We start from the raw sequence: 24,703 nt of genomic DNA, 5'->3' as shown, positions 1-24,703 counted from the left end.
CTTTCTGAAGGCTGGAAGCCCTCAATCCAATTAATTGGCAGCAAAACTGGTGAATGAGGGGGGCGTGGCAGGGCAATGCTGTTTTGTTCATGCACAAGGTGTGTCCATAAAGGAAGAATTTTGTGTGCCTCAAAAACTGGTCCCCAAGGCAGTTAAGAGATCCAAACCGGTTTTGAACAAGGAAAGCCTTGTTGAACTAAGCACTCAACATCACCAAAGTAACTGCTTTTGAAGCAAATTTATTTGCAAATGGTCTTTAAAAAAAAAAAAAAAAGTGTTATAGCTTACTTGCCTCCTTCGTTGTGGATTTCTGGTCAAAACGGGAACCAGAAGACTGACCTAGAAGCGTGGTTAACCACTACAGGCGCTATGGAGATATTGAGCCGTTTGCTTAGTACATTGAGGGTTGGAAGAGCAGATGCCAAATAAGGGCAGTTAGGGCCTTTTAACTACCCAAGCTCTTGACAAAGTCAGCCAATAGTGGTTTAGTGACTTGTTGTACCCAAGTACAGCAGGAACCTCATTAATGCATAAATTCTGACCTAGCTCTTTTACTGTGGGCTGCTGCCACCTGGATTTTTCAAACTCTTAGCTAATTTTCACCCCCAACACCTGCAAGCTTCTTTACTTAGACCCTGGTCTTTTTCCTTGAGTCTCAAAGGTAAGAGAGCACAGAATGACCTTTTGCTTAGAAGTCAATAGCAGACTTAACATTTCTTAAAACTTTAACCCTACCCTCCTTGCTTTGGTATTCATTCCTTTCTTGACTCTGGATGCTAGTATTCTCTCAGTCCCTTATCTAAAAAACATAACAGGAGAAAAGCAGTAAGAATGAAAGAAAACTGAAAACCTTCTGCCAGCATACATTGCTACCAGCTGTCTTCTTCCTCACTTCAGCTATGTACTATAGGTACATGAAGCATTAATCCAGGGAAGAGAGAGAGACAAATGAAGCTGACTAGAGGGTGAAACCACAGCCCATCCCAGAAGATCTAGCTTAGCTTGAGTAAACAGACTGAGAGTCCCATTATAATTTAAAAAAAAAAAGACAACCAAAACACAAGTTTTATTTACAGTTGAAAACTTAAAAAGGCTTGGGGTCCTGAATCCATGACAGGTCCTATCTCTTGATCACAAATGCAGGTAGTACCCAAGGAAGCAAGGTGGGAGGCCAACCCATCTTCTCAGAAGCATCACAGGGCAAAAGGAAGCCTAAAACAAGAGAAACATGGACTTCTGTGGGGGCCAATGGAAAGAAATAAGGGGCCTGAACCTGGCTAGCTATTTGGTTGTGCCCTGTGAAGTGGCGTAATAGGAAAGCAAAATTCCACTTTAGCCCTACTGCTAAGTTACTATAGGTCCCTGGTCAAATTTTTCTCAGATAAGTTTCTTCATGGGGACATCAATATATGCAATGAGTGATCATATAGGATAATGCATGATGTTCTTTTTTAAGAGACCTCTACTGTAATTCGGCTATTATGGGGCACCTCTTAACAATCTGTGTACATATGGGAAATAATAGAAAGCAAAAGAAACCAGAGGGTTAGACAGAGGTAAATTAAGCTAGTTTGGCAGGGTTTAAAGGTAAGAACTTTAGCAAAAAGCCCCAGGACTGGAGTCAGGGTTAGATCCTGTGGGAGGGGCAGGAAAAGAGAAAGGAATGGCCCCACCCTTCCCTCGCCCCAGGTGGCCAATCGCCCAGCAATTGCTCAATCAAGGTTGATTGCCTGAATCAGTTCCTTCAGCAACTTCTAATAGCTTTCGAATAAACCTGGAAGTTCAGGTTTGAATTCTGAGTCCCCAGCAAGTAGGCCATAAAGTGGCCCTTTAGCCTTTGTTAAATGCAGAACAAACACCTCTGGCCTCACAGTAATGGCTACTATTTACACTGCAGGCAGTCTCTTGGGTGGGGTAGGCTAGATCCGGGGCACAGGCTAGGCCTAACAGTGTCAAAACTCAAATCCCCAAGCTTGCTTCAGAATTTTGAAAACATTTGTTGACTTTGAACTGAATAATGCCTAAAGTGAGGTCAGGCTAAGCCTTCCTGGATTCTATCTCAGTAGATCTGGCCTGAAACCCAAAATATTCTGTGATAGACCCTAGACTCAGGGCTTACTAGGTAGCAGGCCAGTTTTAGGAATATTCTCCTCCAGAAGGAGGAGATCTGGGTTCAAATATTGACCCCCACATTAACTATATGGTCTTGAAAAAGTTCATTTTGTACAACAAAAGCTAAGGTTAAATGATCTTTCCTCCAATTCTTAACAATTCTAGAATTCTACAAAGGGCAAACAAATATTTGTTGGACAAATGCCCAACCTCTAGTGTGCCCTTAACCAATATTTTCACATGCAACCCTCACCATCCCAGCCCTTATATCCACTTTCTCCCCAAGAAGCAGGAGGCAGGTACAGAAGGGTAAATGGAAGGGAATCTGCCCAGACTAGCAGCATAAAGAAACATTGCTGTCACCCCAAAGGCTGCTTGTCTTCCAGTCCCTCAAAACAAAGTGCTGCATGCAGGCATCAGTTCTGTTCCCAAAGCAACTCAGGATGCCAACTGAGAGAAATCAGCTCTATGCCTATAGCAAGTTTTTTCATTCTTGGAAAAATAAGCTGCCCCATGGCTTAAGATGGACTAAGACTGGAAAGTGTGGCCTTTAAGCCTCTAAGTTTAAAAATGGTTGAAGACTGACCTCTGAGGAGAACAGCTGTTATCAGAGGGTCCTAGGACCTAGAGACAAAAGTGTATCTGAGAAATCTATTCCCAACTCCTGCTTTTGCAGAGGAAGAAGCTGTCTTATAGAAAGGAAGGAACTAACTTTGTGGAAGTCTTTTAACAAGTGGAAACAGAACTGAACTAGAGTTCTAAACCCACTTCAACATTTAATAGGTTCTCTGATAGTGAGTTAGTCATTTATAAAATGGGATTAATATCTGTAAAACTTATTAAGATTTTTATAACACTCTAATATGATAATGTATGTGAAATGTATATATCAATGTTAGCCAATATATTGTCCAAGGTTTCCCTGTTCCTTAATGGCCCAACTGAGTTCAGTCAATAAGTATGAAGTGCCAGTGCTTATTAAGCACTGTGAAAAGCTCTAGGGACACAAAGAAAGGTAAAAGACAGTCCCTGTCCTCAAAGAGTTCACAATTTAATGGGAGAGATAAGCAGCAAACAAAATATATACAAGCAAACAATAAATAGGGACTGAAAGCACTAAAAGAGAAGTTCAGAAAAGTTTCCTGTAGAAGTTGGGATTTTAGCGGGAGCTTAAAAGTCAAGGTAGATAGATGGTAGGTAAACATGAAGAAAGAGAACTTCTGAGCTTGGAGAGCAACCAGAGAGAATGCCCAGAGCTGAGATATGGAGGGTCTTATTTGAGGAACAGCTACAAGGCTGCTATCACTGGACCCAAGATTACACACACGTAGGGAGTGGGAAAGCAGGTAGAGGCCAATAATCAAGTGCTTTAAAAGCTAAAAAGAGGAACTTATATTTGATCCCATGGGCAACAGGGAGCTGGTCAGCAGAGCTTAAAATAGAATGGAGTGGGGAAGCCTCAAGCTAGAGAAACTCACCAGGAGCCATCAAAAGTTCAGGGGTGAGGTAATAGAGGGTAACAGAGAAAAGAATGGGGCATACACTAGAACAGGACCTGATCTGGTCCTGTTCATTGTATATGAGAGGTGAAAGGAAGTAAGGCATCAAAGATGACACTAGGTTGCAAGCCAGGCTGGCTGGAAGGATGGCTGTGATATTGATCTTGGAAGTTAGAGGGGAGAAGAAAAATTTAGGGAAGAAAGAGAACAAATTGTTTTTGACATGGTGAGTTTAGCATGTCTAAACATCCAGTATGAGATGCCTAAAAAACAGCTGAAGACAAGGAAGTAAAGAGTGGAGAGGTTAGAGATGGATAAAGAGATCTAAGAATCAGAAGCATAAAGATAAATCTTTGGGAGCTGCTGAAATAGTACAAAGGAAGAGAAGGCCTCCTAGGACAGAACCTTAGGAGATAAGCAGAATGATCAGGAGTGACCTGGCTGAAGAGTCAGCAAAAAAGGCAGAGGACATGTCAGACAAGAAGGAAGAAAACCAGGAAAGAGCAATGTCATAAAAACATAAAAAGAATGCAGAAGAAAAGGGTGATGGACAGCATCCAAAGCTGCAGAGAGGGGTCAAGGATAGAGACTGAGAAAATTGATCTACAGCAAGCATTTGCTGGGCTGAACTGAAACATTCTACCATGTTCCTGATACAATCATTTGCTCCATGGCATTAGGAGGAAACCAGAAGACCTACAAGACTGCATCTAGGTCAGCTAATCCAAACTCCTGTCTAAAACGTGAAGCCCTGTTGAGTTTCATCAGATAAGGAGAGTCATCCTTCTGAGACCTATTTCAGAGGAGTGTCTAATCTTTGGCTTGGCTCTCCATCTGGTTTCCTAGGGATATTGAATTGAAAACAGGATAAATCCCAGACATCAGGTAATCTAGCCCCTATTCTCTAGTCCAAAGAAGAAAACTATTGGTCAAATTGGGAGTGCAACATTCAGTTCAAACTTGGACTCCCAGAACGGATCTCCCCTTGGAATTTGCTTCCATAGGTTAAAACTCAACTATCTTGTTTATCTCACTCTCAGGTCTCATTTCAAACTTGGGCAAAATTAAAGGTGGGGGGGGGGGAATTCCATCCCCAGTAGCCAAGGATAGTTTCTCTTGTTAGTCGTAGCAACTTAAGGGACAAGATAGCTCTTTTGGACACTGCTTAATTTCCTCTTGGGCAGAGAAGCCTGCCTGATGGAAAGAACAAATGCCCACTAAGGGACATCTCAAAAATCCTGGGCAAGAAAGATGACCCAACTCTACCAGGTAGGGTGGTAGCACTGGGCAAGTTGGGAATCTGCCCATTCATCTCATCTGCTTCACTTGGTGCTCCTTGAGTCCCCCATGAGACTCCCCACAGTGCATCATGCTAGTCCACTTGCCTGGAATGCCATTCCTTCTTGCTGTGAAATCTGGCCAAATTTTCCACCACCTCAAACTCCCCCACATCACCTTGAAACATTCATCCTTTGACCCCAGACTGCAATAATTGCCCTCTTCTTTGAATTTTCATAACCCTGTCTGCCAAACCCTTGTCACTTAGCATGAATTAATCATGAGTTACTAGAAAGCTGGGGGAGAAGAAATAGGCAAAGGGGCACTCATCTATTCATTGGTACAGGTGAAAGCCTCCGTGGAGAAATGCTTGAGTCAGAGAACAAAAATGGATCCTGTTGGAACTTGATTCCAGGGCAGGTTCACCCTGTCACTGGGCATCAATTTACCCTAATTATTCAGGAAACTCGTTAAGTTTTGATGCTTCCACCTCTGTAACTGTTGGTAGGGCACATGTTTATGACAATCAGTCAATATTGAATTTGGGATTGGGATAGTTGAATAAACACACAAGTGTGGGAAAAAAGCTTGGTTCTTATTGTAAAGTTGGATTCCATAAATCCATCAATATGGATTAACTAAGCACCTACAATGTACCAGAGCATTGTGTTAGGTTCTGGGTAATAACAATGACAAAAATAGAAATACCTGCCCCCAGGGGCTTACATTCTTTTAAAGAAGATTACATGTACTTAAGCAAATTCCAAGTATATTACATCTGGAAGAACAGAAGGGGTTAGAGCAATAAAAACAGTAAGTTGAAAATTAGCTCACAGGCAATGCAAAAACCAGTCCAAATAGCATAGGCTCCCAGGTACCTTGGATAAATTCATAAAATTCTTAAGGAGAACCAGAAGGGCAGGAATAGGAAGAGAAACCACAGAAAATAACTACGAACTATATTATACAAAAACCTACCAAATGAATAGAAGCAGCATGACACAGAACTGAATATGGAACAGAATGGCAGTACTTCTATTCAGGAATGTATGATAAATCACAGGCAAAAACTTAGCAAGATAAGAACCACCCAATGAATTATATTGGAAAACTTGTGTACATGCAAGGTGAAAAAGAGGCTCAAAGTCCTCAGTGTGTGGTTAAAGACTACAATAAACTCAACTGTGGAAACGTCACTCAATAAGCATTTATTAAGTGCTCACTGTATGGCAGCATTGTGTCAAGTACTGAGAATGCAAAGAGAGGCAAAAATTGGTCCCTGTGCCCAAGAAGGCTCACATACAACCATGTACAAATAAGAAAAATACAGTATAAATGGGTGATAAACTCAAAAAGAAGGACCTAAAGGGCAGAGTAGGCAGGGAGAAAGAGGAGGAGAGTTCTCTTCCATAGGAAGAACCTGAGCCTTGTGTCTGGAGCTGCAGCTTAATACAGAGCAGCCTAGGTCTGAGGGAAAGCTAGCAACATGGCATGGAGTGTTTCATTCAAGCAATAGCAGGGTGGCCAGTGGAGCTGGAACCCAGAGTACAAGGAAAAGAGTAAAGTGTAAAAAGATTAGGAAGGCAGGAAGAAGATAGATTTTGAAGGTCTTTAAAAAGCAAAAAGAGTATTTTGATACTAGAGATAAGGGGAAGCAATGAGGTGAAATGGTCAAACCTGCAATTTAAAAAGATCATTTGTGGAGGATGGATTACAATGGGGAAAGGTCAACCATAAGACTACATCGTCCAGGTACGAGGCAAAGATGGTCCAGCAGAGGGATCAATTGTGAATGGGCAGAAGCAGATGTGGGGGAGGAGATGTTTTCAAAGCAAAAACAGGACTTGAGAACAGACTCAATACATTAAGTTCAAATGAGGAACTGAGGATGATGCTAAGGTTGTGAGCCTGGGTAACTAATGGAATGATGGTTATCTAGATCAGGGGTCAGCAAGCTACAGCTGGTTTTGGGTACTTCCTGGACCAGAGCTGGCCAACCCAGCAACAGGGAAATACTGAAGAGGGAAGGATTTGGAGGGAGGAGGGGGAGAATGCTTGCTGTTTTGGACATAGAAGTCTCCAGGTGAGACAGAGTATAGAGGTTAACACTAAGTTGGGGAAGGGAAAATGGAGATCAGGAGAGAGGCTGGGGAACATCTACGGGAGATGATCAGTGAATCCTAGGTAGCTGATACAGCAAACAAGATAGGTGAGAGGAAGAGGAGAGCTTAGTTCAGATCTTAGGGAAGTACTCATGGTTAATGGGCTTGGCCTGGAGGAAGAGTCAAAAAAGGAGTCTGAGGAAGGGTAGGACAGGAAGAAGAACCAGAAACATGCAGGGCCAGGAAAATTTAGGAGAAAGTGACAGTGTCAGGGGCTGCTGAGGGACCATAAAGGAACAGGGAAAGGGAAGAGCTACTAGAGCTTTGGTAAGGTGACAAAGGCTGAAGCCATGCTTCAAAAGAAGGCTGGCAGAGGAGGAGCCAGTTGTAGTTGGCTTTTTCAAGAACCTTAGCTATAAAAGGGAGAAAGATGGAAGGAGATGGCTAGTGAGGAGAGGAGGCAGGGGATATTAAAGCCTAGGGAGGCTTAACTGTGTTTGCAGCCAACAAATTGGGAGATTAGGGAAAGCCTGGGAAGGGAAGAGGCTGGAGTGGGCCATTGAATGGCAAAGATAAGAGCACTGAGTGACATGAGAAGAGCTGCAAGGGAGAAGGAGCCACCCTTGGTGAAGGGATTCTGTTGAGAATCATGAGTTCTCAGCCACAAGGGCTGGGAAAAGCAAGGACCGTGGAGGGAACTAGAAGGCCTAAAATGGCCTCAAGGAAGAATGGAAGAGGAGGCTGAGAGGCAGAGGAGGACTTTGTGTTGTAATGGGGGCCCAGCTGAGACGAAGTGACATTCATAGTGGGCTGAGTTTCAAGATTTTCTCCAGTGAAACAGTGAAACAGGGAAATGATCCAAGGCTGGGGCCTGGCAAGGCACAGCTGGTAACAGGGTAAGGACGAACATGAAGAGAAGCTGGGAAGAGACTGGGACCAATGTAAGGGTGACAGCCTGGAGGGAAAAGAAGGCTGGAGGATTAGAGGGAAAGTAAGAATGAACAGGCTTAGGGGAGGCCAGGCAGAGGGAGGAACAGGACAAAAGACGAGCAGGTAAAGGAGTCTAGGTCTACCAAATAGCCAAAATTAGAAACAACTTCTTCTGGAGCATTCCCACAACTAGGAAATGCCTGCATAACCAGTGATTTATTCACATAATAGACAATGGGAAGAACAATGAAGACAAGGATGGAAGTAGATGAAACAGTACAAAATAAAACCGGTGGAATAAGAGAACAAATTTTGTTGATGTTGGTTTTCCACATTTTAACCAAAGACATGGGCTACTGAGAAAAAAAAAAAAAAAAAAAAAACAAAGGTGGGGATGAAGAGGGAGAATACTAATCATACCATGACTGGTCTTGGACTGACTCAGCTACCTGTGGTTTCAGCTTTTTCAATCTACAGATTGGCTTTGCAAAAATTTTTGTTTCTTTTACTGATTGGACCTTCTTTTCTTTTTGTCTTTTAAAAAATACTGTTTATTTAGTTCCAATTGTTCAGTGATAAAGAGATATGGACCACAACATGGCATTTTTACTCTTTCTTTTGATGTTTGTTTACATTTTGTTTTCTTTCTCCATTTTTTTTCCTTCTTGATCTGATTTTTCTTGTGCAGCAAGATAACTGTATAAATATGTATACATATATTGGATTTAACATATATTTTAACATATTTAACATGTATTAGACTACCTGCCATCTAGGGGAGGGAGTCGGGAGAAGGAAGGGAAAATTTGGAACAGAAAGTTTTGCATTTTGTTGAAAAATTATCCATGTATATGTTTTGTAAATAAAATGCTTTAATAAAATAAAAAGAACTTAAAAAAATACTGTTTATTACATGGGGTAGTTCTCAGCGTAGGAGGGATACTGGGACAACTCTATGATGATATTAAGAGAAAAAAAAGTAATGAATTCGGAATTAGGAAAACCTGGATTTGCATCCTATATTTGACACTAAGTCTTGTGAGCTTCTGCAAGGAAATTTCTTGGTCTCAAATGTCTCACCTTGCCAACTGGTGCACCATGGACAGAGCACCTAGCCTGGAGTGAAGAAAACTCCATTTCAAGTTTAGCTCACTTACTAGCTGTCACCTTGAGAAAATCAAGTCACTGCTGTCTGTCTCAGTTTCCTCATCTGTGAAATGGGTATAATAGCACATTTTAAAGGATTGATGTAAGGATCAATGAGACAATACTTGTAAAGCTTTTTATCACAGTGCCTAGCACAGAATTAAGTATTAAATATTAGTCTAATAATTATTTCTAAAGTGCTTTACCAACCTTAAAGTTTTATACAAATGCCAGTTGTCATCTTCCAAAGCTGTTCTAACACCCAGATAAATTAATGTTATGTAAATATAATTTTTCAATTTGAACATTTTATAAAAACCACTACTGTTATCATTACATAGACCAGGGGCAAAGGAGAGTCTCAAGGACCCTTGGCTTCCCTCTCCTAAGAGAGAAGAGCACTGAAGGCAGAAATACACTTTTTGGTAGTTTCATTCACTCTCCTGCTTGGGCTATTTACAGTTTACCTACTGGAGAGTTGAGGGGGGAGAGAGAGAGGAAAAGGGAAAGGCAAAGAAGAGTCCCAACCTTCTTGGTTCAGACTAGTCAAGGTGGGAAAAAAGAGTGCTATTTACCTGATTCAGCACTGATCTCCATTACATCTCCCCACACTGAGAGATGACCACAGGAAGCTTGGGCTTGTTGTTGGGTCCAGTGGGAACATTCTAGGGAAAGGAAACATAATCGAATAAGCCAATATCTGCTGCACTGTGGGTCTGGTGCTAAGGACAAAATATCACCTCACAGTAATTCAGAGTATCTCAAAGGAAAATGGAGGAATTAAGAAAGACAATATAGTCTGAAGGCTTCAACTAGGAAGGTGTAAATCTCCTTTTTTACAAATGAGAAACTGAGTCACTCTGCTCCAGCTTTAAAACACAAGGTGATCTGATGGTGCCCTGAAAGCAAGAAGCCAAAATGCACTCACCTCAATTTTTCTCATCACTAGAAGTCCATCAATTATTTTTCCTGCGGAAAGAATCAGAGCTAAATGATATTGTTTCTTGCGAGCTCTCTCCACGTCTCTCCCCCCATTCTGCAGCTGGCTCCGAAGAAGCCCAGTGGCTCCATGGCAGAGGGGCCATATCCAGAACAGAGCAAATTCTGCATTTCAGGCCCCTTCAGGACCTGGAGGTGAAGACAGCCCATCAATACAGCAGGTGGCAAATGACAGCTCTAGGGACAGTCCCTTCCCTAAAAGCCCAAGCCAGGAGGCTATGGAATTGGAACTCACCAAACACAACATGCTTCCCATCCAACCAGTCACACTTGGAACAGGTGATGAAGAACTGACAGCCATTGGTACTGGGGCCACTGTTAGCCTGATTTAAATAAAGGAAAGTTGCAGTGAGCAGCAAGAGAAGAACAGGGCTACCTCTGTCCTGAAAACAGGACTAGGCATATGTGGATCCAAGGCCAAAGACACAGATTTTCCAGAGTTACTTAGGCTCTGATGTCTAAACTAGATTGTAAGTTCTTTGATGGCAGAAGCCACACATTTTTCTTTGTCTTGACACTTCATTTTTACTTTGCTAATATACTGAGGCCATTGGACAGATGCTCCCTCAACTCCCTTCTTCCACTTCTCAAAACTTCCCAGCCTCAGCTGGGAATATCATTCTCTCTCATTTCAAAGAAAGGCTCTGAGTAATACTTATGTCCTCAGTTTTGGTTTGTTTCCAGAAGAACCTTCTTCTAGCAATCATTCCCTCTCCAGTTAGTCCTTCTCATCAGTTGGCTAACAATGACAGATTTTCTGAATCCAAAGGTTTCCCTTAATCCTTCCTATATGTCCACCTACTAACTGCTCCATCTTTCTTCCTCTTTATCACCAAACTTCTCAATTAAATTGCTTATACTAAGAAACTTCACTTCCTCCCCTCCCACTCTCTTCAACCCCTTGCAGACTGGCTTCCTCTGTCACAAATCTGCTGAAATACCCTTTCAAAGGTCACCAAAGATACCTTCATCATCTAATCCAATGGCCATTCAAGGGCCCTACCAGACATGTTGGCTCCTACTCCACTAATCTATTCTGGATATCCCCTCTTCTCTTGGCTTTCAAAAGTACTACATGACTCCTTGGGTCTAATCCTACTCTTCTAACTACTCATTCTGTTCTTTTGGCTCCTTTTCCTGCTCCCTTGGGGTCAATGTTTCTTATAATTTCTATCTCCACAACAACTTTTAAATCTGTGTTTCTCTTTACTCAATAACCAGCACTGAAGTTGTTGTGCTACATGCCTAGACTACTCCTGCTGATTAGTCTCCCTGTATATCTCTCCCTACTATCCATTCTCTATTCAGCTGCCAAAATTATATTACAAAATTCCAATCTGACTATACCAACCACCTCACCGACTCTTAGAAACAACTGTCAACTTCCTGTTTGGTTTGTAAGACCTTTACAACCTGGCCTCTTCCACCATTTCTAGCCTTGGAACACACTCCCTCCCCTCCCCACTGACACACTCTAGGGTCCAGCAATGCTGGTTTTCTAGCTATTATTCCTACAGGAGGTGCTAATCTCTCTCTTTCTCCTCAGTGTCTTTGCACTGGCTGCTCAGAACACTCCCTCTCTCCTAACCTCCTAATTTTCTTTAAATTACATTGAAGAACTTCTAGAGGTGCTCCTCTGCTTTCCCAGCTGTTAATGATTTCCCCTAAGGCTCAGCCCTCCCTCACCCTCTTCATCTTTTCTGTTTTCTTATATGTCCTGATGTAAGTCTTCTTGGCCATTTGAACATAAGTTCTTTGAAAGCAGGGACTGCTTTTTGCTTCTTCGCTAGCCTCAGTGTTTAACATGGCCCACAGTAAGCACTTAACGTTTCCATTTCTCTCTTTACCTCCTCCCTTGACAAATCTATTCCCTTTTGACTTCAGTAGATAAGTGCCAATCTGGATTATCAGCCCAGACTCTCTTCAGTTATACTCAGCTGCCTAAAGGATATCTCTAAAGGGATATCCTCACTGGCACTGCAACCTCAACATATCTAAAATGGAGTTTGTCGGCTTTCCCTCTAAACCTGCTTGTCCTTATGATTTTACCATCTTTGTGGCCTTGACACTTGATCTACCAAGTCTTCAATCCTAGGATTATCCTGATCCTTTCCTCCTCACCCTACTTAATCAATAACCATATCCGAATGATTGTTTCTCCATTCTCCTCTCTTCTCTGTCTCCTATTCTCTTTCCCTTGATCCCAGGCCTTCACTTCTTAGAGTAATTGCTTCCTACTGGGACTCTCCTTGCCTCCAAAGTCCCTCCTTTATTCTGCCACTTGACTTATGATCAATCTACTTTGGGTCATTTTACCTCTCCACACAAAACCACTCAAGCATTTGAACTATGGTACCAAGTTCACACAGCCTAACCTGGCCTTGATGGCCCTCATCTCAGCTCATGACACACACCTCTTTATGGTCTATCTACACTCCCACTCATCTGGAGCATTCACTATCCCCTGTATATGTCCTATACATTAGAGTAATGTTCCTATTACTCTAAACTCCTGGCCTAAAATGTCCTTCTCCCCACTCTAGTGATTAAATTCTCCATTCATCTGTTAAGCTCCGGTCCAATGCTACATGTTCCAAGGTGCCTTCTCTGATTCCAACCCACTTAAGCTCAGAGGTAGCTAGCTGGTGCAGACTTGATGTCAGGAAGAACTAAATTCAAATACGCCTAAACTCAAATACTTCCTTCAAATACATTTACTCTCGGTGTGACCCTAGAAAAGTCATTTAACCTGCTAGATTACTGCTATTTTCCACAGCACCAGACCCGGGGCTGGTCACATGCTTGCTGATTGGCCACTATTTAGGCTGACTCTCAAAGACAGGGTATAGAGACATCTTTGGTTGTGTCTTTTGGCACTCCTTGCACTGACCTCTAAGAGGTACTTTCAAAACAACTTCACCTAATTCCACAAAGGGAAGCCTGGCAGGTTGCATGCTGTGCTTGGCTACTGTGGAACTCTTATAAATATTACACTGGGAAAAGTGTGAACGGGTGGACCCAAGGACAGCTTTTCCTATTGGGAGACTCCAAGGAAGAAACCAACATCATATATGGAGTGAAAGTAAGTATATGCTAGAAGCTGGAAGATGAATGGATGTCCATCAATTGGAGAATGGTTGGGTAAACTATGGTATATGAATGTTATGGAATATTATTGTTCTATAAGAAATGACCAACAGGAGAAATATAGAGAGGCTTGGAGAGACTTACATCAACTGATGCTGAGTGAAACGAGCAGAACCAGAAGATCATTATACACTTCAACAATGATACTGTACGAGGATGTATGCTGATGGAAGTGGATTTCTTCAACATAGAGAAGAGCTAATCCAATTCCAATTGATTAATGATGGAAAGAACCAGCTACATCCAGAAAAGGAACAATGGGAAATGAATGTAAACTGTTATTTTTACCTTCTGAATCCAATTCTTCCTGTGCAACAAAAAATTCGGTTCTACACACATATATTGTATCTAAATTATACTGTAATATATTTAACATATATAAGACTGCTTGCCATCTGGGGGAGGGGTTTGGGGGAGGAAGGGAAAAAATCTGAATAGAAGTAAGTGCAAGGGATAATGTTGTAAAAAATTACCCATGCATATGTACTGTCAAAAAATGTTATAATTATAAAATAAAATAAAAATTTAAAAAAAAAAAAAAAAAAAAAAAAAAAAAAAAAAAAAAGAAAGTAAGTATATGAAAGAATAAAGGAGAAAACTGAGCTCAGCCACAACTTTTTCAAAGCTCAGATAAGTTTGAGCTCAGGTCCAAATAGCACAGAACTGCCTATGTGGTGGGTTAGCTTGTCCCCAAGGACAAAAGACAGCTGATTGGTACAGGGGCTGAGAACTGAGCCTGAGTTTGAGTCTGAGCTCAGACACCTACTTGCATGTAACAATCCCCAACCCCTCTACTGGATTCTACATACCATGGAAAGCAGACCTGGAGCTGAATGCCTCAACTTAAAGTTTTCATCTGCAAATGGTCCTCGATAAATGCTTGCAACTCCAGTGCCATCTCCCTAAGAAAAGAGAAGCATTTCTAGAGTTACCATTTCCCTACTCTCAGGAAAGCGGTAGGAGATTACAGGTAGGGAATCAAGCAGCATAAGTGACCAGAACTTTTCTTTATTAACAGCAAGGTTCAATGTGGAGTGAAGAATGATAAAAAGCCAGAGGCATCAAGAAGACTTTTTGAAGTCCACGTTTCCTTCCACCTTACAAGTTCTCCAACAAAGAGACTCCAACACGGTCCATAATAGTGCAAAGCAAATGGTCAAGCCAATAAGCCACACAGCACCACAAGAAGGTTATAAGTCACAAACCAGGTTTCTAATCTGATGGATCCAAGAGTATAGGAAACAGGGAAAACAGAATTTCTGGCTTAGGAGCCTGGATCCTAGTGGCAGTGAGAATCCAAGGAATTAAAGACTCCACTAGAGAGACAGAAAGACCTCCCACATACAGGGGTGGAATGGACTGGGTCCTACATTTACATTACAAAGGTTTACCACAGATATCAGGCCAAAATGAAGTATGCCCCTCTGAAACAAGAATTACTCATCTTTTAAAGCTCCATTCAAATATGTACACAACACAGGCTAGTATTTGGTATGCTATGCATATGCATATCAAGCCATATCTTATCTTAGCATGTCATACAACTTAATTTTGTTGAATGAATATGAGAATGGATTAGAAGAAAAGTAGTACAAGACCTAATAAGGTTTGAAATTCTACATGCATTTGGTTAAAATCCAGCAAATAAAACCATTTTCAATTTGGTTCCCTAGCTTCTCTCCCATCACCCGTGCTCACATTTGGGATAAGGAAGAAAGAAGAAAAAATCAGCTCATCACCATTATTTCTTAAGGAATTTCCATGCCTTTCAGAGGCATGGAAATATTCTATTTCTCTCCAGAAACGAGGGCAGAGAAGGCAACCAAAGAAGCCACGTTCTTCTGCTCAACCCTGCCTCCCTTCTAGGCCTTCCTCACACCATTCTATTCTGCTCTTTAGAAGATTGAGGGTAGGAAGAAGCGGATATCAGCCTGGAAACAATGGAGAGCCAAGAAGTTGGCTTGATGGTATGGGGACCGGGAATTGTTTAGTATGTCCTCAGAGCTGCTCACTCACTTGGTAAGGAAGTGGGCATTACAGAAAGTGCCCTCCTCTACCGCCCCTCCCCCCACAACTGCCTCTCTGGTAAGAAGACAGTGAGTCACAGAAGGAGGAAAGCAGAACTTTAGCAAAGTTGGAACAAGGCAAACTTACAAAGTACGTACATTTACAAAGTCTCCTCCTTGGATCATGAAATCTTTTATAACCCTGAAAATAGGACAAAGGGATTAGAAAGGAGAAAGTGACTTAATGTATAAAGTGAGATATCCTTGCCATACCCAAGAAAGGGGTGACTGACAGCCCCAAACCTTACCTGTGAAAAGTGCTTCCCTTGTATCCAATAGGGACTCCATCTTTCCTACAATCAAGGAGAAAGATGAAAAGTAGAAGAACTACAGGCGATCACCTGTCTATAGAGACTAGGCCTGTCTATAAAACATTCCCACATTAGTGAAAAACCCTCAAAACTAACTCTCCAAATTACCAAACTCCAAATTGGAAGATGGATGACTGACTAAAAGAGAAGAGGGAAGGTAGGGTTTGCATCCCTGATCCCAACAGCTTCCCAAGGGCAATGACTGCAGCTCTGGTCAGAGGGCTCCCAATCAAGCCCTGCCTGAGGGGGAAAAAAAAGCATTTTATGGACCAACCTGAATTCTCCTGTGCAGAACTGCCTGAAAGAAAGAAAAAAAAAAAATTACTTGTAAAGTTATATACACTGAGACCATAGGAAAAAGAAACCTTGATCTGGGAATAGGGGTAAGGGAAATGACATCAGCCATCTATTCACATGTGTTAGCAACAGAGGATCTTGTGTGTGAATGCATGCAACATGGCATCACATGTGTAGAAATGACAATAAGAAAATGATCACATTAAAGTCAGACACCTAACAACAACGACTCTGTTCCTCCCTTCTCTGCCCCCAGACACTGGGAACAGAAAAACAGACAAGCAGACAGATGTTTCCCTACTTCAAAAACAAAACAAAAACCACCACCTTGGAGGAAAGTGGAAAGAAGTAGGAGTGAAGGATGTTTAGTATAAGTCTCAAATTATGTCACACAAAGCAGTAACCATCAAAACTATGTGGTGCTGGAAAATATAAAAAAGTAGAACATTGAAAACGCTTAGGTAAGCAAAACCTGGCATCAAATCAGTACAACATCTAATGTTTGATTTGAACACAAATTACTGGACTCTGAGAAAACAATGAAGTAATCTGGTAGCATGACTGGTTCTGGAATCTGAGGACTTGTGTTCAAATTCTGCCTCTGGTATTAAAGCATAAAACTTCCCTGCAGATAAGGTTCCTCATCTGCAAAATGAGGTTTCTTTCAAGTCCAGAACTTGACCCTAAAAAACAACCTAAATATAAAATGATGCACAAAAAAGAAATTACAGGGACATGGAATGTCATCTTTCACAAATGTGGATGAAATAATCAATTTGTAACCAGCTGCAATATATACAGAATATTAAAAAAACCCTAAAATGGACAATTTCAACTATAAAATTAAAAATCATTTACATAAACAGAAGTAATACAATTAGAAAAAAAAGAATGAATGGGAAATATATTTTCATCAAATGTATCTTATGAGAATTTAACATCCAAAATCTGTAGAAAATTACTGTAAACTTCTCATGTTAAGAGTCACCAAGACTATGAAGTCATATAATCTTAAGAGAAATCTCTAAGATTAATTATAGTCACAGATCTATGACTCCAAGAGATACCTGGGCATAGGATAACAATATGATGGAAAGGCAGCATTTATTAAGTCATTACTATGGGACAGTTTCCAAAGACATGCAAGCAGAAACTGTCCCAAATCCCCAGTGATCAAAAAGAATGCGGAGGAAGACAAAGTGAGATCTATGGCATGAGCACATATGGAAAATACAACGATGCTGGGAAGTCCAGGACCCTTAATGTGCTTCAGGAAAACTCAGACCCAGAAACCCCATCACTGAGCTCTTCTCCCCTAAAGCGGAGTACGGGCAAGAAAGTCGGGCCCCAAGAGTGACAGATGCTGCGTCCTCCCAGGCAGGCGCAGGACCAGCCCCCGACAAGGTTAAGGACAGTCACAAGGGCAAAGTCCCTCCCCTCCCCCCGCTCCCCAAGCCCAGCCCAGCCCACTCAAGTCGGGGGAGGGGATTCTCGGACCTGAAATTCTCGGCGGTCTTGGGCACGATGTCCGCAAACAGCTCAATCTTCATTCGGCCAACTTCCTGCAGGGCGGGGAAAACCAGGGAGTGTCGCAGACTCCGGTTTACTGACCTAGTCACTGGCCCCTCCCTCCCTTTCCCTGCTCCCCGCCCATTCATTCTCCCCAGGGTCAAGGAGGCAGGACTCCGGGATTCCGATCCCAGGCCCCACATCCCAGAGCCTCCGGGGCCCGCCCGCTGCCCGCCCCTCACCCCTTCACATCACCCTCCATCCTTAAACCTCCCGGGGCTGCCCGAGGTCCCGCCCGCTGCCCGCCCTCTCTCTCACCCCCCCCCCCCCGCATCTTCCGCACGCCTTGGTCCCGCCCGCTCCTCAGACTTCACCCCCTGCCCACGCGGTTCCTCTAGCTTTTGCACCTTCCCCTACACCTCCGGAGCGGCTGCTCGAAGCCCCCTTCGCCCTTCCCCATCCATCCTGCACCGTCTGGACCCACCCCCGTCCCACCTGGCCACCGATGCTAACATCAAAGAAGACGATAGGGTTGACGGGGCTTGAATTTGCCACCGCCATAATCTCGACACGGAAGCGGAAACGGGCTGGCGCTAAGGTCGCGGAGTAGCTCCGGCCGCAGCGCAGGCGCGCTGAATGCTGAGGGCCTGGCGTCTCCCCCTGAATCGAGGTTGGACTGGGCCCCAATCTCGGAGAGGAAGAAGGGGCGGGGCTACGGAAGCCCGGTAGCTCCGTGGCCGTGGGGACCCAGGACCTAGGAAGTCCGAACTCTGTACACGTGTCTCACATTTCTTTTGTCATTGTCCGATCCGCTGCTGCCATCTTGTTTTTTCCTCGCCCCACCCCCCCCACATGCTTTCTCAAACCTTTAAAAAAAACTCGTAAAATATATATTACCTGCTGACCGTGTGCAAAACTCACTACAAAGCCTTAAAATGGAGCCCCCGGCGCTCTATCCATCCATATACACACGCATACATTGTTTTGTCTCTTCCACGTGAGTCTAAACTATATTACAGTCTAACCCAAAAGGAGAAAACAAGCACAGCGATGGCAGGTCCGCTTTGTTACCCCTTCTTTTAAATACGTAAAACATTTTCTTGGGCTAAACACGGACTCCTCGCCCTCTGGGGCTGTGTCCTTTACAGACGCTCGCTTTGCATGAGGCGCGGTGGCAGCGGTTTGACCGCGGCACGCCATTCTCCCTTTGTCTAAATCCGGGAAGTCAGACACCCCGCGATCTGTCCCTTGCATCAAGTCCGCGTTTTCCTTTTCAGTGACTTTGCTTAAGGCATTTTGTTCGGTTGTTGCAAAGTTTGTGAGATTTTTTTTCTGACAGATACTGGCAATTAAAAGAAATTAAACTTCTCATCTGTTTAAAAAGAAGTCCCCGGCATGCACCTCAGCCTTAGACGCGGGGGGGAGGTAGAGGCTTCACCTGTTCCGAGGGAATTGAAACACAAACCCAAGTTTGGTTGCACTAATTCCATGCTGGGCTGGTAAGCACAACGGATGCCGGGGTCCAGGGACTGAACAAGGGCTCACGGCCCCCTTTTTGCTCTCATAGGCTCTCTGGGTAACCTCGTTTCACCTCGATTCAGCTATCACCGCGAAGATGCGCAGGGGTCTATACTGAGTGTGTGCGCCCCGAACAAATCACCAAGAGAAATCCCTTACACTGAAACGGGATGTGTGGACTGCAGGAGGCTGGAGGAGAGCCGCGGGGAGCTCTGCAATCCTGCATCTACTCTCCTAGAGGAGAGCGGGGGGAGCCCCCAAAAGGAGCCAGGAAGCTCACTGCACTGTTCTCCGCAGGGACCGAGGCCATTAGTAAATGCTTATTGGCTGACTGAGGGATACTGGACTAGAATCTTATCTGCATGCCCCACTAAACATTCCTGGTGCGGGGCCCTAATTCTTAGTCTCAAAAATGGCTTTTCCCCTAAAAGAGGAAGGTACTCCACGGTCAAACCTGCTGGCTTGACTCCTTCCCACCAAGTGCTGTTAAAGACCGTCACCAAGAGTGAGTAAATCCAGTGATCCCAGCGGATAGGAAGAGGAAACAGCATAAATGACACGGATGAGAATATTCTTGAAAATACACAAAAGTGAATGACTGAGATGAAGACAGCTTATTGCATCAAGTGAGAGACTGATCCCATTCGAGGGGAAATACCTTGAAGTCTCTAGGGAGGCAATCTGGAAAACAGGGACGTGTTGAAAAGTCAACTCCCTCTAAATCTCTGCTGCTTCCAAAGTCTTTTTTTTTTTTTTTTCTTTTTCCTGTCTGGCAAAAAGGATGAAAACCGTTTCTTCTCTCCAAAGCTGTCAGACGCTGCCCCTAATGCCATTATGAAGAATCACATTAGCATTCTTTTTACCAAACCAGAATCGCATTCTACAGGAAACTTTGAGCAGAAAGGGGTTCTTTTTTTAACCCAGCCTGATTTAACATATGATAATCAGCTCTAGTCTCTCTCTTTCCCTGCTATCCTTGTCATATTACTCATCTCTTCCCAAACCATAGCCATTCATTACTCCCACCAGCTGCCGCCTCTGCTCCTGGTCATGAAAACTGTACTTTCTAAGTGTTTTACATATTTAGGTTATCCAATCTAAACGAGGTCCTCATTTCAGCAAGGCCCTCCCCATTATCTCTGAGTTAAGGAATTTACCTCTACTGAGAACATGGAGGTGATGTAATGTGAGAAGCCATTCTCATTGTTTTCATCTCCAAACATTTAATTTCATTTTCCATCATCTCTTGTCTCCCCCTCCCCCCAATTCTGGCAAATAGTCCTTCTTGCTAAAGCCAACCATTTTTGCATATAGTCAGTTCTGCTACAACTCTAGTTCTGAAAATACAAATTAGTTCCAATGCAAATTATATATTAGGAACAATTTGAGCATTCAGTTTTACCTATGTGCAATTTTATCCATAAGAAACAGAATACAGAAAACTTTCACACTAAACTGAAAACCTCTCTGATCCCCACTTTCTCAAGCAAACTTCAGGTCTTTTACAAGGCAAAGTGTCACATTCATTGTATATATATATATATATTTTTGTTACAGTAGGGCCTGTAGTCAGAGGAAAACTAGTCTGAACCCTATCCTCTCTTCCATTTTCTACTGGTCCCTCACATCTGAAATTACATCCTCCTAAATTATACTCTTGCCCATGGCTATTGACTTTGCCAGCCTGTATCCAATAGGAACCAAAATTGTCATAACCTCTCTCCTACCTTTCCAGTTTTCTTATACTTTTCTTATATTTTTGTTAGGATTCTTACAAGGTGCTTATGCACTTAGTTCAAACCTTTAAAGGAGTTTACACCTTAGAGAGAGAGAGACAGAGAGAGACAGAGAGAGAGAGACAGAGACAGAGAGAGACAGAGACAGAGAGACAGAGAGAGAGAGAGAGACAGAGAGAGAGAGAGAGACAGAGAGACAGAGAGAGAGAGAGAGACAGAGAGAGAGAGAAAGAGACAGAGAGACAGAGAGAGAAACAGAGACAGAGAGACAGAGAGAGAGACAGAGACAGAGAGAGAGAGAGACAGAGACAGAGAGACAGAGAGAGAGAGAGACAGAGAGAGAGAGAGACAGAGAGAGAGAAAGAGACAGAGACAGAGAGAGAGAGACAGAGACAGAGAGAGAGAAAGAGACAGAGAGACACACACACACAGAGAGAGAGAGAGAGAGAGAGAGAGAGAGAGAGAGAGAGAGAGAGAGAGAGAAGAGACAGAGACAGAGAGAGACAGAGAGAGAGTAAAGAACTTTAACTCCTGGCTGCATTTTGGGATTATTGAACTGAACTGAAACTAAAGCCAAGGCTGCCTCCAGAAGCTCTTCAAGAAATCTGCCCCCAGAGAATGATTACAACTTAAAGAACATTACGTATTTTCTACCACATATTTCTGAATCCAGTGACTCTGGGCTCCTTCCTTTTCTATGAACAAGATGCTCCATTTCTTAGCTCTTGATGAGGTCTAGGATGAAATTAGGTTTAATTGAGGTCTAGTGGCAGGTTTGGGGTACAGGGAATCAAATAGAGCTCTCCTGCAACTCCTTTGGATTCGGTGCAAGGATACAGAGTTAAATGAGGTCTAGTAGTGGTGCAAGAGTCCCCTGTAAAGGAATTTACAGACCAGAAAACCTGAATTGATAAAAGAGGTTTATCGTTGGGTTTGGAAGTAAAGTTAAAGTCTACTTAGTAAAAGGTGAAGGTGGAGGTAAAAGGGCACTAGAACCAGTGTTCCAGGGGACAGAGATCCTTTGGCATGCCAGGCGTAAGGCTGCCATGTTAGGAACCTCTGCAAAGGCTTCAGCTTGGCTCTTTTATAATGAGATTTAGCTAAAGGGGCCTGTGGGTGAAGTCCCAAATTGGCTCAGATCTAGGTGGGGGTTGTGAGAGCCTGGATCTCCTATTGGAATTCAAAAGGGTGCTTTTGACCAGGATTTGTGAATCAAAGGTTCACTTCGCTTCTTGAATTGATAATGCATCAGCTAGGAGGAGCTGGAAATCTGAAAGGAATAAATCAATCTGAAAGGACTAGTTTCTTAAAGGGAGCACAACCCACTTCACTCTGAATAGTTTTTCTGGTTATCTCCTCATGTCTGGCATCCATTACTCTGCCTAATGGCTTCCTTGCCTTCAAGTCTCTTCTAGAGGAAACTTTTCCTAAGCCCTCTTAATTCCAGTGCCTTCTTTCTATTAACTATTTCCTAGTTATCCTGTATATAATTTGGTTGTACATATAACTTTTTTACTTGCTCTCTACCCTATTAAGACTATGAGCTCCTGAGGGCAGGGACTGCCTTTTGGTATACTTTTAATGTTTGAATTCTCTCCTCAGTGTTTTACAAACACTTAACTGAAAACACCACCTACAAAGTTACCAGTGATCTCCTAATTGCCAAGTCTTTTCTCAGTCCTTATCCTCTTTTACCAAGGTAGCTAGTTAGCACAGTGGGTAGAGTGCTAGGCCTGGAGTCATGAAGATTTGTTTATTGATTTTTGAATTGGCTAGAGATCAAATCTAGCCTCAGGCACTTAGTAGCTGTGTGATCATGGACAAGTAATTTCACCTCCATCCCTCTGTAAAATGGGGATAATTACAGCATCTGAATCAAGGTATTGTTGTGAGGATCAAATGAAATAACATGTTTGTAAATATTATCTATGAAGTGGCTCTGTAAACCTTAAAATGCGATCTATATAAATGCTATTATTAATTTCACTGCCTTTACATTTCTTACTGATTCAGCCCATACTACACAACTATCAAAGTAATTTTCCTTAAGCACAAATCTGACCATGTGACTCTCTTAATCAACTCCAGTGGTTTCCTATTGCCTCTAGGATCAAATGTAAATGGTTTAGCTTTTAAAGCCTTGCACAACCAGACCAACCCATATATTTTCCCAGCATCATTGGCCATTATTGCTTTTCCCTTCCCCCACTGTGATTCAGCCACAGTAGTATTTTTTTCTGTTCCTCATAACATTCCTGTGTTTCCACTGGCCATGCCATATGTCTAAAATGAATTTTTCTCTTTCTGCCTCATACATTCTCTTCATGATTCAAGGTAAGTATCAAATTCCACACAGAGCCTTTCATCATCTCCCAAAATGCTAGTGCCCTCTCTCCCAAAACACCTCATATTTCACTACTTTATATTTAGTCACTTTGTATTTCTGTTATAGCTACATGTAATTGCTACTTCTACTCCTTTAAGTAGGAATTATTTCATTCTTTGTATTTGTATTTCAAGCACTTGGTGCAGTAATGTTTGGAGTTATTGCTACACTATCAGTCTTACATAAGCAACTTGAATTACAAAGAATTACAGGCATTCCACACCCCATACTCCCCACTAAACTCATCTCCTAGGGAGTTGCACTTACCTTTTTCTTGAATGACTTCTTCCCTGGATTGTGAGCTCCACACTGGCCACTTCTTGAGTAGCCCTATCCCTGCTCACTTCATTCAAAGTTAGCTTCTCAGCAGCTTCACCAGGCACTACTATTCCCAGCCCCTTTCCAGGTCCCCTTATGTTTCCTAAGAGTATGGAATTGTGGAGAATATTTCTTTATGTTTGTAACCTTGGAGACAATTAGGTAAGGAAGATCTAAGATCCAGTTTTAGGCCCTGTCTAGCTGTGTGACCCTGGATAAGCCACTTAATGTTTGCTTAAATGCATTAGGGGAAAAAAATGGCAAATTACTCCAGTATCTTTGTCAAGAAAACCCCATAAGAAGTCATGAAGAATCAGACATGACTGAACAACTAAACAGCAATTTGTTAATCCTCAGCATTTAGCACAAGGCTTAAAACAATTTCTTTCTCTGAATCTGTCTTGTCAATCCCTTTTTCTCTCCTCACCCCCCATCCATCCTGTTGTTTTTGTCTGTCTTTCCCTGTCTTTTTCACCTTTCTTTTTCTCTGTCTCCATCTCTCCATGTCTTTCTGGACTTATTTCCTTATTTGTAGTGAGGTGATTGGAATAATGTATTTTAAAGTTTTTTCCCCAATTCTAATACTCTGCAATTTTATATAGACAAGTTGTATAGCAAATTTCAAAATCAGGTGCCATATATCTGAGAGAAAAAAATCTAGCATTCTGCGGGGCAAAGGAGCAAATTAAATATAATGAAGCAGACAAGCTATTGCATGTAATTTAAAAGTTATAAAGAATTAGGGATAGATTATTAGGCATTTCTTCAATGAGTAGAAAGTACTAAATCTCAAGTTTCCTCTGAAGTTCTAGAATTAGCAGTAGTACTTTCACTGGTGGTGACCTGAACAATTGGATAAGGCATGCACTGACTGCCTAGGAGACTTTGGTGTATAAATGACTGAACCTTTCTTCAAAATGCTAACCCTAATATTCTAGAAATTCTGCAAATCCAGCATTAAATCCATAAATGTTTTGTGTGTGATCCCTTGAAGGGTGCAGCTGTCAGCACATGGCTGCTGGGACATAAACCCAGGATTTGAATTAAGCAAGCAAGCATTCAGTGAATAGTTGCTGACTGATATTTTTATCAGTTCATTTGAGATTCAGGTCAGAAAATACTTTTGACATTCCAGTTCAGAAACTATAAAGATTCACATTGCTTTATCTGAGAACAATTGAGAGTTTAATGTGGCCTATTAAATTAGAATTTTGTTCCATTGTGTAATACATGTTTTATTGGTTTGATTCTGTATCTTTCAATAGATAAATGTCCCTTGAGCTAAAGAGTGTCAATTCATTTTTAAATCATCACACCCTTGAGCAGGGATCAGCAAACTATGACTTGAG

At 42.4% G+C, this 24,703-nt stretch overlaps 1 protein-coding gene across 3 annotated transcripts; it reads right to left on the bottom strand.

Annotated features, from left to right (window-relative positions):
• Nucleotides 1-223: 223 nt before the first annotated feature.
• On the bottom strand, nt 224-18,049 carry PPIH (peptidylprolyl isomerase H). 3 transcript variants are annotated; one of them, XM_074307737.1, is made up of 10 exons: nt 17,892-18,049; nt 17,385-17,449; nt 15,865-15,888; nt 15,528-15,572; nt 15,379-15,421; nt 14,023-14,115; nt 10,302-10,389; nt 9,996-10,036; nt 9,643-9,732; nt 224-1,212 (listed from the first exon to the last, which is right to left on the bottom strand). In XM_074307737.1, exons 1-9 carry the CDS (start codon nt 17,955-17,957, stop codon nt 9,664-9,666), a joined length of 534 nt encoding a protein of 177 aa, XP_074163838.1. In that variant the 5' UTR covers nt 17,958-18,049; the 3' UTR covers nt 224-1,212; nt 9,643-9,663. The 3 variants fall into 3 exon arrangements, with proteins under 3 accessions (XP_074163838.1, XP_074163839.1, XP_074163840.1); XM_074307738.1 differs by lacking the exon at nt 224-1,212 and adding an exon at nt 5,642-9,131; XM_074307739.1 differs by lacking the exons at nt 224-1,212; nt 9,643-9,732; nt 9,996-10,036 and adding an exon at nt 10,046-10,195.
• Between the last annotated feature and the right edge of the window lie 6,654 nt (nt 18,050-24,703).

This window comes from Sminthopsis crassicaudata, chromosome 3, assembly GCF_048593235.1.
Source record: "Sminthopsis crassicaudata isolate SCR6 chromosome 3, ASM4859323v1, whole genome shotgun sequence".
In the NCBI taxonomy this organism is placed as follows: Eukaryota; Metazoa; Chordata; class Mammalia; order Dasyuromorphia; family Dasyuridae; genus Sminthopsis; species Sminthopsis crassicaudata.
The sequence above is the reverse complement of the archived record's forward strand: the minus strand, read 5'-3'. Positions and strand labels throughout refer to the sequence as shown.

Coding starts and splice junctions, on each gene's coding strand:
- PPIH (XM_074307737.1), bottom strand. CDS start 17,957: ATGGCGGTGGCAAATTCAAGCCCCGTCAACCCTATCGTCTTCTTTGAT. Junction 15,573..15,864: donor TTCTGCACAGGAGAATTCAG/GTTGGTCCATAA, acceptor CCTTGATTGTAG/GAAAGATGGAGTCCCTATTG. Junction 9,733..9,995: donor TAGTGATGAGAAAAATTGAG/GTGAGTGCATTT, acceptor TCCTTTCCCTAG/AATGTTCCCACTGGACCCAA.